At 39.4% G+C, this 16731-nt stretch overlaps 1 protein-coding gene across 1 annotated transcript; it reads right to left on the bottom strand.

Annotated features, from left to right (window-relative positions):
• Positions 1-249: 249 nt before the first annotated feature.
• On the bottom strand, positions 250-16019 carry DSCR3 (Down syndrome critical region gene 3; the record flags this gene model as incomplete). The annotated part of the gene is made up of 6 exons (XM_008944156.1): positions 15822-16019; positions 11425-11568; positions 10440-10589; positions 7476-7556; positions 4886-4960; positions 250-400 (listed from the first exon to the last, which is right to left on the bottom strand). Coding segments are annotated over exons 1-6 (799 nt in total), but the record flags the coding sequence as incomplete, so codon positions are not given.
• Positions 16020-16731: the final 712 nt, after the last annotated feature.

Consider the following 16731-nt stretch of genomic DNA (forward strand, 5'->3'; position numbering starts at 1 on the left):
TAGCAGAGGACTTAGTGTTGGCTTGATAGTTGGACTTTAAGATCATCAAGGTCTCTTCCAACCTAAAGAATTCTCTGATTCTATAAAGGTTCTTTAAATTCATGCCTGGACTGTTCCACCTGAAGTGCAAACCAATTTTTTGCAAGTCTTTTTATTGTACGGCTTTTGACAATCTTTCATATTTAAGCAGGAAGAGTGCGAGTGGCAATTTCTGCCATTTGTAACCATTCCATTTACAGAGAAACTTACCACAGGTTTCCACACGTACTAACTGTAGCTCAATACTCTTGACTGCAGCCTCTGCATTCTCCACTACCAGCTCCCCTGTCAGTGGCTGTGTAATGATACAGTTTGTAGAACTGAGATGGCCTCTGATGAGAAATCTTGGAAGTGAAGCTCTCTGAAAAGATTGGAGAGAGGAAAAAAAAAAAAAAAAACAACTGTGAGAGCAGACTAAGAAAAAACAACAATCCACCTTACAGAAAAGCAAGTATCAAAGTACACAGGGAATCCCAAGAAGTTGCAAATTTAAGAACTTGGAAATTCAGAAATGCCTCAGTTTAAATAATATGAACTTTTCAATATGCATCCTACATTTAAGGAAGGATATGCATCCTACTGTAAGGAAGGAGCAGTAAGAATAGCTGATTAAGGATGACAGGCTGTAAATCAGTTTCCACAAAAGACTGAAGCAAGGGATTTTGTCCCCCTATCCCCACATTTCAGGCCAGCAGGCATCACCAATACTCTCTGCCAGCAGAGAAACTTGTAGGCCAGAAGGCCCAGTTACATTCCAAGTTCTGGCAGGAGGCATATTGAAACAGACAAGTTTTCTACCCACATCTTCAGCTCATACCTTCACCATCCAGCTTTCTTCAGACTGCTTGAGCAATGTGTTCTAACCTTCCCCTTCTTTTGCAAGATTTATGCTTCTTAATTTTTTGTTATCTACACCTTTGATGTTAGCCCCTACCTTCCAACCATCTGTTCCCACTTTGCTCATGGCCTCAGATTTCCTTCCTCATGTAAATGATTCTCCTTTCTTCCAAACCAACTCTCTGGTTGCAAACTTTTTATTTTTTTCCTCCCATTCTGTTTGTTTTGGTTCTTAATCCTGGCTGCCAGCAATGAGAGAAAAGTTCTCCTCAGCTATTGCTTAGACTGCTTCACTCAGATACCAAACACCTCTGCAGAATTTAGCTGTTCCACTCAAATCTTTGGGGGAAATAAAAAAAAATAAAAATCAAATTTTGGGGGAAATAAAAAAAAAGAGAAGAATTTTCATGTGTTTAGTAAATGTGATCTCACTTGGGTATTTTCTCCTAACTTACATAACAGAAGTTCCATTCCTGACAAAACCACCCTAGGAAATACTGAGTGCTAATAATGTATTACTAGAATGCTTTTTTATTGCATGATCCCTCACAGGTTCTTCTCATCACCACTACTAGTAAACACAGTTGCTTCCCTGGGACATCCACCCCTGGAAGTACAGCAGCCAGGAACCTAAGAGACACAGATTAAAGGAACTTGTGGAATGAGAACTTGAGGCCGTTTTCCTCAATCCTAGTCTATGAGGCTTCGTTTTTTAAAGGTGTATTTCTCCTAGAGCCTTAGTAGTTTGTTAGTACTCTTCGTATTTTAATCTTGCCTAGGTCTTCTCTCACTTATCGTTTACACTCTATTATATAATCCTCCCAACATGAGAATCAAGAACATACAAGCAAATCCATCCTGGTTTTTCAACTAACTTCTTTGTGCTTTTCCTGGCTACTGTAAACCTCCTAATCAGTTTTCCAGTAGTTTACCAGAAATTACAGTTCAGTCACAATCTCCAGACAAGCAGAGAACTGGAATTTTAATATTTTAAATATACCAAAACAAGTGACTTTTTCTACATGTCCATCAGGTAGTCACTTCAGACCCACATGTTCTTCTGAGACATGGAGAGGAATAAACATTAAAAGTAGTAAAAAAGGCCACTGCTTGTGGTACCATATACATTCAATACCATTCTTCTGACAGCTGCATAATTAAATACCAAGATCTGTTTGGATCAGAGATGTCAGAGGTTTTAGAACTTCCTTTGTAGTTATGTACCTGAAATGAAGAAAGGCACAGGGTCTGCTATTAAACTTAAGAAAGAGGTTTTAACAAGACAGGGCCTTTTCATGATGTCCACCAAGGCTCTGCTAAGCCAGCGAACAGAGTATCAAGATACAGAAAACAAAAAGAAACAGAAAATGCTTTCTATACTAACATGGTTCATAGAAGAACAGACTGCTGAGAGCTCAGTATTTGGCAGTAGGCTCAAAATGCAATTTTACCACAAATAATCGGTACACCCTTGTATCTGGAAAAACAGACACTTTGAGTGTGCAGCAGTCTCCAGAGATGAGAGAGGCTGCTGGACACAACCTGCTCATCCTCCACCTCAGCCGCATTTCCAGCGCGGCCATGACCGCTGCTGGCGTGGGCTTCTAGAAGTGCCTCCTCCATGCTCAAGAATGGTCTACACCAACATGCAGAAACTCAAGCAAAGGTAGGAAGAGATCTGCATGGATGAACACGATGCTACTAATGAACACAAAAAGGAAGTATACAAAATATGGAAGTGGGGTCAAATGACTCAGGAGGAACATAAAAACACTATCCAAGTGTGCAAGAATGGTTTCGGGAGAGCCAAAGCTCACCTGAAGGGCAACAAAAAGGTGCATCTAAAAGTCTATCAGCTGCAAAAGGAAGACAAGGATATATGTCAGGCTACTACTAACTATGGCACAGGACCTAGTGACAAAAGACATGAAAATGACAGAGGTACTTAATGTCTTCTCTACCTCCAACTCTACTGATAAGATTTCCCTTCAGGAACCCCAGGCCCCTGGAACCACAGGGAAAGTCTGGAGCAAGGAAGTAGAGGTAGAGGAGGAGCAGGTTAGAGAACATTTAAACAGACTGGATGTACACAAGCCCGTGGGACTTGATGGGAAGCACCCACAAATGCTGAGGAAGCTGACTGACGCCACTGTAAGGCCAAACTTGATTATGTTTGAAAGGCTGTCATGAACAAAAAAGGTTCCTGAAGAATGGAAGATAGCAAATGTCACTCATCTTTAGTTAGGAAGATCTGAGGGACTACAGGCTTGTCAGCCTTGCTTCAGTCCCTGGGACAGTCATGGAGCAAATGACCCTGAGAGGCATTTCCAAACATATAAAGGATGAGAAAGTGACTGGAAGCAGTCATCATAAATTTATGAAAATGAAAGCATACTTAACCAACCTGAGTGCCTTTTATGATGAACTAACTAGCTTGGTGGCAAGGGGAGAGCAGTAGATACTATTTGTGTTGGCTTCAGTGCTGGTTTTGATGATGTTTCTCCTAACAACCTCACTGACAAACCGACAGAGTACAGGCTGGATCTGCAGATCAGACACTGAGGTGGACTGAGAACAGCCCCAGCTGCCAGACTCAAAGGTTGGTGACCAGGAGCACAAAATACAGACCAAGGCCAGTCACTAGTGGTGTACATCAGTGACTGGGGGAAATATTACATCTTTATTGATGGCTTGGATGATGAGACAGAGTGCATCCTCAACAAGTCTGCAGGCAAAACAAAACTGGGAAGATTGGCTGCACTACCCTGCACAGGGACCTCAACAGGCTGGATAAATGGGCCTACTGCATCCTGACCTGCATTAGGAAGCATTGCCAACAGGCTGAGGGAGGCAATTCTCCCCATCTCTTCAGCACTAGTGAGATGAAACTGGGGATACCTGTCCCATTCAGGGCTTCCTGGTACAAGTAGTACAGGTTTGCTGGACTTGGCCATGAGGATGGTTAAGAGCACATGACATCCAAGAAGCAGCTGAGAGCTTAGATCGTTTACACTGCAGAACAGAAGGCTCAGGGGAATGCTATCAACAGGTGTAATACCTGAGGGGAAGCAGTAAAGAAGATGGTGTCAGACTCTTCTCAGTGGTATCTGCTGAAAGGACAAGAAGCTATGGGTACAAATCAAAATAAAGGAAAATTACTGATAAATGGTTTGGTTTTGGGTTTTTTTTTTTTTTTCTTTTGGTCCTGTGAGGTTGGTCAAACACTGTAACATTGTCATGTGGTTGCAAGCCTCTAGCCTTTGAGACTGAACACTTGACTACACATGGCCCTGAGCAACCTGCTCAAGATGACTCTGCTCTGAGCACAGGAGCTCGACTGACCAATCTCCAGAGGTCCTTTCCAAGCACAATGATTCTGTGAATATGTAAAGTCAACAACAGCATGAAACAACCAAACAGCTGATCACAAGGTCTATTTTGAAAAACAAGTGGAAGAGTAGGTCTAAGTTCAGAAGTCTGGAACTAACATAAATTTGGGATGCAGACAGGAGACCTAAAGCAGGAGAGTAGTCTTATTAGCAAAAAGAGCACAACAGGAATATCTGAAAAGACAGAAGACAGGTTTCAGTGGAGAAACAGAAACCAGCATTCAGAAAGCTAAATGACCAGGACAGCTACTACTACTCATACAGGCTTCCCAAAGCTACATGGGGCTGTAAGAAAGGTGTAACCAAGGACCAAAACATACATTTTTGAAGTATCTTGGCTAGACACTGTGTAAAATGTTTCTTCTCACTTCACTGCCACCTTTCACTCAAAAATGAGAAAAATGTTTAACCATTACTGAACAAAGCTCTACCTTATCACTGGCAAGTAGTCACCACTACCACAAGAGAACAAGCAGAATCACTTTATTGCTTACAGAAGTAAAAAAGGAGAAAAGTGGGGAAAAAAAGAGAAGCTGATTATCCAATTTAATTGTTCCTCTGTTTTTCTCACTCAGAATCACACAAGTGTTACATTTAAAATAAAATAAGAAAACTCTTACCTCTTTAACATTTTGCAAAGTTTCAGGAGTAATTGTGAAGTCTACTGGGCTTGGCATCAGTCTCCCTTTTTGTGACTACAAGTAATGCAAGAGTTAAACCGTAAACTATGGTTTACAAAACACACAGAGAGAATATTAAAAAAGGTAACAAACTCAAGTAACTGTTGGATGTGTTAGTTTCCAGGCTTAAAGCATGCATCTATAGAATAAAAACCTTGAGATTTCCTGCCTTTGTTATTAGATAACATTACAGTATTATGTAAACACAAGTCACAATGCACCACAAACCTAAACTGTAGAACAAAACTGTGTCAATTTTTTGTTACTTTGTGTCTGCCACTGCAAACCACAACAAACACATAGTTTGTATGTTTTCTGCACAAGCTCTACCTACACTGAAGAAAAAAAAAAAAAAAACCACAAAGAAAACAACAGAAGGAAAACAAAATCAAAAGATGTGGTCAACTACTCTAAAGCACATGGAAAATAAGAAATGAATTACCTATATGAAGTGTATGGTATAAAAAAAAAGGTAAACTTCACATTTCTGTATTTACAAATAATTACATATTCTATGTCACTTGCAATGTTTCCTTTCATTATTAATACTTAGTATTTGGGCTGGGGAGAGAGGGGCAGGTTACAAATGAACTCACTCTGTTGCTTCAAATATGTTGTACAAACTCTCCCTCCCTCTTGTTTTCTCTGATCACTTTGAACTCTTTCTTCTGTCCTTTCAACAACAGCTCAGCTCTCCTAAGCCACCCTCATACTACCAGGAGATCCTCAGCTGATGGAATTTAGTGTAGCATCGATTTAATGGGCTTAGTATTCCAGTTTCTTTAACTGTAAAATTAACAATACTTGGTACAGGTTAGCTTTCCACACTGGAAAAGCAATTCTGGGGGTACATTATTACAGTTCTGCAGTATCTGTTTATCCTATTTATCACAAAAACAGTAGGTCAAGTCTTTCATAAGGGACTGAACAAGCCCTGAGCTCTGGTAAGATGGCAGCCTGTACTCTGCACCAGAAGACAAGCTTCACTTACCCCTCACCAGCCCCTCTCTCCATCCTTGGCTCAGTGAGGTGCACTGTCTTTTCCCCCCATATTTACAACAAGTGGCCGGAACAGCATCAACGAGACTCAACCGTCTGCAAGCGGGAGCTGGCAGAACAGGCCACCACCTTCACTTGGCTTAACTTGGGACGCCGAGTTAGGACCTACCCTCACTACTTTGGAATTCAAAATAGCTTCTGCTGCCCAGCTGCAAGATGGAAGATGTTGGAAGACTGACTATTTTCCCATAAATGACAAATTCTGGCAAAGAATAAGGTTAAGTGAACTGGTACATTGAGCACTGACAGTGAGAACTATATGTGCAGTAAAAACTCATTAATCCACCCCGACAGACATTCATGATTTACTGACTTGTGACCTAAGGAGTGTTGTAGTGGAACAAGAAAGAAAATGAGGAAACTGCACAATATGCAATTTGTTCACTATTTTGACAAGCGTAGCTTAGTTGTAATAACAGGCTAATAAAATGTAGCATAATATACTGTAAAAAATAATGAATTCTTACCAACAGGAAACTTTTTTATAGCACTTAGCTAAATCTATAAAAAAGGTACTATAAAACTGAAATATTTCTACCATTATTTGTAAGTAAGACAGAAGAGTCTAATACTTTACTGTCCTGTTAAGAGTTCAAAGGAATGATACAAACAGTACGTTCTAGCAAGCTGTGGGTGGAAAAAGAGATACTTAATTAGGACTGCAGTCTGTACTGACACCAGATGCTCTGGACACGCGTACAAGTCAACATAAACTAAAACCCAATCTGACACAGGAACTTCAAATAACAAGTAGCAAAGCATTTCTTGTGAGACAGTCAGACCTCATCCCGCAGCAATAACCCCACAGGAGGAAGGCTGTCTCCATGTGGCTAGCCTCAGGATGGGGGTATTTGTCAGCCTAGTTATCTCAGCACACTGCCAGCCATAGGCTTACTTCACAGCAAAGGCGATTAAGCTGACAAGCTTCTTATTTCTAGCTTGATGCAGTCCCAACTTTGATACTTTTGAGTCAGGGCTCCAAATCATAATTAGTCATCTGAAGACCAGAAATCAGATCTTTTTTCTCTTTATGAGCAAACTCCCATTTCTAGGACAGGCAGCGTGGGTGCCTGGAACTTTTGGCTAAGAGAAGCTTAGGTAATCTGAAATGGTGTTTAGAAGAATGCCATAACATTTATCTAACCACACCGTTGTTTCTGAACTGAAAGTATGAATAAGAGAATAAAATCAGTGCAGTACAAAAACCCACAATCCTATAATCCAAATACTTTTCACATTATTTTCTTTAAAAGAAAAGAGAGATGTTTTATTGTAATCAGAAGCAACTGACACCCCAGCTCTTCTGGATGTTTTTGTTTTGAGGCGGGCTTCCTTTACACATACATATTCCAGGTGTTGCTATTACAAATTAAATGGTTTTACTTGGTTTTCTAACCTAACTGCCAAACTTCTCGTAAAGTGTGTCTTGGGGGGAATGTAATTTTGTATAGCTAATACAAATCACACTTACCAGTGAGTGGACAATGAATTCGCAAGTCTTAGTCAGGTCTTTAGCCAGCAGAGAACGTCGCATATCACACCGTAAAGTGTACTGACAAGAATAAGAAGGCAGAGAAACAAAGAGCCTTAGTTAAGATTTCCTTTGTATCTCTTAACTTTTCATCTTTCTATTGCATATGTGCAGAATGTTACTGTTATTAATATTTGAGGCATAGTTTAAAACCAATCAGTAGGCAATGTACATACCAGTGATAGGGAGAGGGGAAGGAGATAAGACGTATACACTGATTTTAGATGCTCCCAAACAAAAGTTGATTTTTCCTTGTGTTTACAGTCCCATAGTAAGTGGCAAATGCTTTCCATATCTGCTGTGCTACGTAACAACCTATGAGATTGCGGGACTAATTCACTGACAGAGTATTGTTCTTGTATGGCTTCAGCATCCAAATTCCACTCAGCAAAGAATGATTACGGTAGTGCTTTTCACCATACTTTGGTTAAGTGATTACCAATAAGATACAGTAACAGCCTCTCTAATTTTAAACTTATTGTAAAACTGAATTTAACAGTGGGAAGAGTTATATGCATATTTAATGGTGAACTGTCTTTAACTGTACAGCTGAACTTAAAAGCCACGTACAGTGAAGTCAGGCAACATGGTTAATTTTGCTGTTCACCGTTCAAAAACTCGCTGCCAATTTCCTCCATTCTCATCCCTAAAAAGGGAGCCATAAATGACTGACTGAAAAATAGTATGACACAGTAATCATACACTTCAGCATCGATAACTTATCCATTGAATGCCCTTACAAGACAGTTTTTAACTCCTTCACTGATGAGGAACAGGCAAAACCAGGCATGCCCAGCCTAGGGACTCAGCTCCAATCCACTCCAGTTCCTGGTGCCTCCCTACAGAGACCCCGAGTGCCTATGCACAAATGAGCCTCGGGGAGCTTTTAATTATGTCGTACCCCCAACCTGTAATGGGAAGCTATGCAGATCAGAGTAGCAATGACAAAACAAATATTCACCATTGAAGTATACCTTAAAACAACTGATAATGACCATAGGCAAGTTATCTGGATTATGAAAAACAACTCATCCAGTCTTACACCATTTTTTACATACCTACCATGAACAACAGACATCACGTTAGGAAGAAAGCCAAGACCAAAAAAAAAGGATACGGGAAGTACTTAAACATCTACATGTAGACCAAAACCAAAGGAAGCTGTCTTTTAGTTACTTCTGATAGGCTAGGGTGGTATGGAGGGGTTGTGGGTTTTTGCTTTATTTGTTAGGGTCTTTTTAAAATCTCAGACTGTAATATAAGACTTCCGGTTCAGCTAAATAGCTAACGGTTTCATACTTCGTCATCAAATCCAATACTCTCAGTGAGCTGCAAGTGGGGGAGGAATCACAGAAGTTTTACAACTCAGTAGTTCTTTCATCAGCACTAGTCTGAAAATTTTGGCATTTAGTGGCTCCTTCAATTTTTATCTTGAATTAAAAAAAAAAAAATACAAACCACCAAACCAAATATCATTGTCTAACAATACATACATTCAAGAGATGGCTGAACAAAGACTTTTCCTCAAAGGAAAAAAAAACCCACAAAAAAAACCTACCAAAACCCAGTCCAAACTCATGGATGGTAAGGACAACTTTTAACCAAAAAAGTCAGAATTTAAAACTGTTTCTGCAAGATTCTGTTACAAGCACATAGTACACACAGATTTGGGCAGGAAATGTTACTCCTCTCCACAGGAAAGCAAAAAATTCATGTTTTTGAAGATGCTACAAGCTCTCAACACTGGTTTGACTCTTCGTTATTAAATTACACAGCTACATTTGGAACAAAAGGACACCATGGTGCAGTCTTTTCATGAAGATGGAATGGATGTTGTCTACAACATAAGGAGGATCACATACATGTTACCGTAGTTCTGACAGGTATTTCAGGCAAGACATCTTGTTACTGTTCTGTTTATGCCATCATTCTTTAAAGATTTACTCCATGTGCAAGGCCTGAAACAGTAGGTGATGGAAAGATTTCCTCTAGTTTGAGGATGCTTCTCACAGATGAATGTAGGAAAACAGACACTGAACACTAGATAGCCTTGTTCCTGTAGGACTTACCCCTGTATCTTAACAAGGATCTGGTAAGTCAGTACACTTGATTTTTAATATTTAAGTACTATTAGCAGTAATTGATTGTCTACTATGCTAACGATGTCTCACTGGTACCAGGCCAACAATACACACATTTGTATTTGAGTATGGGCTACTATACAGATTGGCTACAAAATGAAAAATGCAACTTCTTTCACAATAAAATCAGAGCTAGATCAAAAGGTCTGTAAGAGAACTGTACAAAGTTTAACAAATACGGCAAATACGTTCTACCCTTTCTCAACACAAAGACCCTCTTTCCAATATGCTTTTAGAGCTCTCTTGTACATCCCTTACTGCATCTGATCAGTTTCATTATCATCAACGATTTCCAATGAAATGCTGGAAATGAAAAGGGAACGGAAATTAGAATGATTTTTTAGAAGCAACATTATACTGATGGTATTTTGAGTTCTCAGGATGGTTCTTTTCCCACATTTAAGAAGTGTTACCACCTGTGGAAAGTGTTTACTCCTAGAAACTGGAAGTAAAAAAAAAATTCAACTATAAACTACGTACAATCTAGTACTCAAAAGGTTAACATGTGGCATGATTTTTAATCTTAAGTTATAGCTAGAAAATACACCAGAACAATGCTATATTAATAAAGGGAAGCTTAAAAGCTACATACTTCAAAGCATCTAACTTTCTGCTCATTCTTCAAATTCAGGAGAGAAAATGTACTGCACTATGAAAACTTCAACACAAAACTTTATCCTCTGCTTCCATGGAATAACAGACGTCTTAGAATACATTCTGCAGAAAACAGTTTGGATTTTCTGTGAAGATATGACTGCCTTACCTGAATATTAACAAAGACACCATGATACGTCTCATACAGGACTTTGTTCCCCTTTACGTTCAATGGAAATTCAAATGGAATTTCTGTCTTGCCACTGGGAAGTTTCCCTGGTTTTACCATTTCAATAGTGCTGTTAATAATTTGAATAGGCTGAAGAAATAAATAAGAGGTTTAGGTTGAAGCAGAGTGGCATTTCAAGAGCCAACAACATCCACTAAATTCCAATAGACTTCCTCAATTTCCAGAAACTCAGCTGCTCCTTCACAACACACAGCTCTCCAGTCCTACAATGAAATCTCAAGAATGCTTTCCTCAAGAAAACTTGTGATCTGTTTTACGGTTTTGTCATAATAATGACAAAATATATTTAGAGGGCTAAACAGCAGAGTCTCAAGCACTGTGGAAAGTGGAGTCCCATTTTCTAAATTATGGCACTTAATAGTAGCAGTGGGAATCTGCAAGTACATGTGTCAGTTGAGCAGGAAGCCATTCTCTCCTACCTTCTCTCTGGCCCTTTCCCACCCTAAAGATCTACATGTAATGCTGGTGTCTCACGGGAGCAATGGAAGAACCTGTGCAGGTCCTGTATCGTGCCCGGTAACACACACCCTCATTAGTCTCCACAAAAAATACTGTGAGACTGAGTGATCTGGCACAAAAGTCCAATTACACCCAGTCATTTAAAATAAAATAAAAATCACACAATTCATTATTTTTCTTTAAACCACAGTCCTTCAATGCATCATCCAGTAACCATACTATTTATGTTATTGTATTTCAGCCCTAAAGAAAATGCCTCAATTAGTGCAAATTCCTCCCTCAAAATGTCATCATCTATGCCTAGATAATGCTGAGCATTTCTCTGCTTTCTATCACTTACATACCATGAAGTGCTGTAACTACTTGAGAGCCATTAAGGAATAATTCAATTTGAGAAAAGATACAGAGGTTTTGTGCTAAAGATATTAACCTGCACAAGTCTTACCTTGACAGAGTTATAGAAAGCTTCAAACACACCCACACTTTTGGCACTAAGCTGCAGATTTACTGATCCTTCCATTGTTAAGGAGACACCTTGGTGCTGGACTGGGTCCTTACTTGTTATGACCACGACTCCAGAAAGAACTTCCTAGTAGGGGAAAAAAACAACATGAAAACATTTATTTAAATAAGTTTCTCCTAGAGCTGTTACTTAATGTGCTAACTGATTTTTAAACTCAAGAAAACTGTTCCCAGAGAATGGTCTAACCTTGTCAGAAAAGACAAACACTGATAATGAAAGCAATGTTGAGGAAGAGACCTCCGTAGTTCTCATTTGTTTCCTTTAAAAATATCCTCCCCTCCTTGCAGAAGTCCAAATATGAGCTTCAATTTCTTTCCAAAGTTTCTAGATCTTCCTCTCCAGGAAGATGAAAAATATCCTCATGAACAACTATCAGGTCAGCTGGTAACAGACAAGCTCCCCTTCCAATGTTAGAATGAAATCCCTGGAGAAAATTTTGTATGAAGAGTGGAACAGTCAGCCATGGTAGATGGAAGAAAAAGCAGAACTGTAAAAGTGATGACGGCCAAGCTAAGGATAAGACTTACCTCAAGAGTGGAGTGGAACAGATTTTAAATAAACAGATAAATAGTTGTGCTGCTACACCAGCAAATTCCACAGCTACGTGGGACATAGTTTAAAAGTGTATCTGAATCGAATGCACAAGTTGTATGACTCAAGAGATGTGTCACTTTTCCCATTAAGAATGTTTGATCTACAATATTATATTTGCATAAGAGCACTGCATCTTGGAAATACCAACTTAGAAATTCTAACATGGAAAAAAAAAAAAATAACTGAAGGAGAGCAACATGTAGTTCATTTTACATACCCCATGGTTTAGCCTTCCCCTCTCCCAAAACAGAGAATCCACTCCAGTTCAGAGTTCCACGACCAACATTCGTACACATATGGAAATAGTAGCAAGTGATTTGAGAACCTGAAGACAGTTTCTTGGGGCTAACCTTCTCTTCTGCTCGATGGTAATGCTCTGTGCACCTTCATCAGGCTTGCAAACTAGACACCAAACTACAAAGCCCTCCAACCAAAGGTTAATTCAGACTGCCCACTCTACACTCGACCAGTTAAAACCAGCTTAGTTGTGTACATCTCTGACAGACTCTACCTGAATTTTGCCAGCCTTCTGTCTTTACTAGTTGCAGTGGATGACAATACATAAAATGGGTCAGGCGGCTTAAAGCAGGAAAGCAGTAGAGTATCAAGCATCACAACAAAGGCTGACATGCTGCAAGGCTGAAAAGAGGACCTGCAGCAACTGGGAAATGCCAGGAACAGGAGGCACAGGCACAAAAGGACAGTGAAGAAAAGCTGACCTAAATACCGTGCCGCTTTGCTAACAGGCTTTAATTAGTACAAGCAATTAGGTTATTGCTTTGAAAAATGAGTGCAGCTGAACTATAAGAAGCAAGGACAATCCTGAACATATGAACTGCTTTAACAAATGAGAACAGCCTCCCACCACACAGCAACAACCTATTCCAGGGCCATTGCCTCCATACTTCTGCACAATAAGGGTGTCGGTATTTGGGGCAAGAAGGAGAATGACTTGAAGCTAAATATGAATTTTTCTTATGACACTCAGTCTCTCTTGAGAAATGAAAAAACACCTCAAAAACACTAACAAAAACTTCTAAAGGTTACTAGTGTGAGGGAGGAGGAAGTATAATGAAAAAGATGCAATAATGCTTACTTGGACTCTTTATATGCAATCAGATTATATTTCTGTTTATGTGTGTGGGGAAGTTGGCTATGTATTTTCTGAAGAAAAGCTACTTTTTTTTGTGTGTAAAACTGGCATTCCCTCTAAATAGAAAGCTGTCAGTATACTTGTCCTCCTAAAAAGTAAACATCAAAGAACATAAGCTTACCAAGATGTTAAAAAAACTTACAGCTAGCACACAATCTATAAGAAAGCTTTACTCTTGCAAAACATTTGCAAACACATGCCATTGGTAAAAGTTACATGGCACCACTTATTATTAAACTAGTACTGCTTTCAGTCCATATGAAATGAGGTTTGTTTACCTTTAACACTATAAAACTAAAAGAGTGGAGAAAGTCACTCCTGGAATTTATCACCATGTACTACAATGTAGTAACTTAGAATCAGTTGCTCTCATTCACTTTTTACCTTTTCCCCTACTACAAATTCCTCACGGCTTCACCATGTGATGACACAACTTTAAGATGGAACTAAGCTATTACAGTTCTACATGGAATTATTTAGCTAAACAAAGTATCCATCCACAGCAAGGCCAGTCAGTGTATTAGGTGAAGCAGACAGAGGAGCAAGGTACATACACTAAACTGCAAACAAAACATTCTTTTGAGAAGATTGGCCCAGGTTAACGATTCCAAACGAGCTTTTCGGCTTTCTGTGGTCAGCTCCTTGCCATTCAGACAGGCACATGAACTGCCAGGAAGGCTGACACTTTAAAAGTTACAGTCACTTTCAAGGTCACAACCAAGATGAACACCTGCTTTGTCTGATCCAGCAGCTCAATCCCTCATTTCCCTAGCTGTGGAGCAGAGTTACTCAAGCTGGCTGAAGACAAATTGGAAGGACCTTCAGTCAATAGCATGAAGCGGCGCATAAAATGCACCACAGAATCTCATCTTAAGAGTCTCAGGTCCCATCCAGACTTCTCACTAAAACAGACAGCTAGTCAGTATCTATAAACTTTATGCAAACACTGGAAGGATGCATGCTATACTGTCCCATACATTGTTGGGAAAATTCCATTTAGTGTTGGAATATATATTAATTCCAATGTGACTGTTTACACTCTCAGGTCTGTTTGCTACATTAAGGAGCTAAAAAATAATTTTAGCTAGATATTATACATGTTCAGCTTTTATCTAAACACTTGACAGCATCCCTAATAAGAAAAATCAGCCTTTTTTTTTTATGTATGGTAGTTTTGAAAAAAATAAACCAACCACAAGACAGGTTTTCATGACCACCTGAAATCTGTGATGATTCATCTTGAGATGTAGACAAGAGCAGAGAACTCCATACCTAACGCCACACAGAAACGCCTAACATTTCTCTAGTTCCATTTGATATCCACTATATATCTACGGATCCAGCTTTTCACTATTTTGCTAGAATGAAGTCCATGGTCAGTTGGTTACCAACAAGGTGCCTGAGGTTCCTTTTAGATTCCACTTTTGACATCACAGGCATTTGCTTTTAAGACAAAGGACTAACTTTTGGTAATTTAAAAATTCACATTAAGTTCACCTGAGTCATATTTCACAAATTTTCCTGATCATTTTTCTTCTAGATCTATTCCACTACACAAGCCACCTGAAAATCTTAACTACATCAACTTCTGATTATTCAGAAAACAACTGGCTGCATTCAACAGAAAAAGTCTGCTAGACCAAACTAACTAGTCATTAGACACTTGAAAACTTCAATGCTCAGATTTCCTTTATGTAAAATCCAAACTAATTAGTTAAAGGCTTCCTTATGGGCAAATTCTGACTTAAGCATTTTGGCCTCACTTACTATTAAAAGTGTTGGCTGACATTAACTATGGCACCTTTCTCTGATAATTAAAAGAATTCTAGGCTGAAAGGCCTGAAAAAAATGTGTTGTACAATCTCAAGGCTAACTGCCACAGCTATTCCAGTCATTCTGTTTAGGTTTTCTAGACAGAATGCATCATTAGTTGGGCCTGTCCCCTCATTCTTCTTGCATTCCAGAGTTTATTAAGTAAGCCTCAATGGCTCAAGTACTCTCCATCCAATTAAAAGAAAAAAAGTCTCCTGAACATACATTTTCTGCTCCTAGGAACTTAAACAGTTTTGTTGCAATAAGATTTATTTTGCTATTAGAGGACATGCTATTAGGATCCATTTTACTGTCTTTTTATTCTTAAATCACCTATCGCCTACAATGTCATTACTCTTTTCGTGCATGAAGCGGCAAACTTGTTTTTGACTTACAACTTAAAGGAATCTGTTTAAGACAGCTTTTCTCAAATTGATGTCTGGGCAAAATAAAGGTCTTTGTTTGCTTAGTTCCTCCAGTTTCTGATGATTATAACTACTGAAATTGCTTACTGTTTATCATAGCATGCTATGTTAACCAACTTCCTTTTTAAAAGCAAGAACACAATCTCAGGCTCGAACGACTGTTTCACAAATTCTCTAATTTCTCCCAATTAAAAACAGAACAATGCAGAAGCCAAGAACAACTAAAAAGAACAAAATACTTACCTACTCAACTACCTAGAACTGCAGGAAGTTTTAGGAAGTGAAGTGACTTCCACTCGGCATAGGAGACCACTTCACAACAATGCAAAAATCACAGAATTATAGAGTATCAGGTTGGCCACACCTTTTTGGTATAGCGAGGATGAAAACTGATCACAGTATTCCAGCTGTGGCCTGATAAGCCCCAAGTAGATTTGGATAATGACGTCTTTATCTCTGCTGGTGATGTCCTTGTTGATGCAACACAGCACCCTGTTGCCATTCTTTGCTGCAGCAGCAGACTGTTCACTCATATTGAGATTGTTGTTCAGCAGAAGCCCCAAGTCCCTTTGCACGGATGTGCTCTCCAGCCAGGCAGATCCCAGCCTGTGCTGTACTCATGGATCATGTTTTCCCAGGTGCAAGACCTTACATGCGTCCTCACTCAACTGCATAGGGTTCTCGTTAGCCCACGCTTCCAGCCTAACCAGGTCTTCCCGCAGGGTGACTCTCCCTTACAAAGTGTCCAATTCCCCACTTGGTTTGGTATCACCAGGGTACACCTGATCCCAACCTTCAGATCACTTATGAGGATACTGAACAGCGTTGGGCCCAAGACTGATCCTTGGGGGACTCCACTTGTGATAGACTGCCAGTTTGAAAAGAGTTATTTACCTTGAATTCAGCTGGATTAGTATAACCAAGGTCACTGTACCAGGATGAGACATAGTCTGCTCCAATCCAAGACAAGAGGGAAGGGTATTTGAAGGTTCTGTTATATTTCAGCATCAAAGAGAAATCTTAAAGATTTTGGCCTGACGAGGAAAGCCTATAATGGAACATATGAATCATTCTGACCTTACAAAAAGCAAAAAAGAGGCAGTTATTTAGCCTCAATTTTACCAGTCAGCTGTTTGCTTTAAGACAACACCCATATCTTCTTCACTGAGCAGTCTTCTCATATGTACTTTCAACAATATATTCCCTTCACAAAACTCAAATTCAGTTCTGCAACAAAATTAAAGA

The sequence above is a fragment of the Merops nubicus genome, unplaced genomic scaffold, assembly GCF_000691845.1.
Source record: "Merops nubicus isolate BGI_N331 unplaced genomic scaffold, ASM69184v1 scaffold51267, whole genome shotgun sequence".
NCBI classification, from domain to species: Eukaryota; Metazoa; Chordata; class Aves; order Coraciiformes; family Meropidae; genus Merops; species Merops nubicus.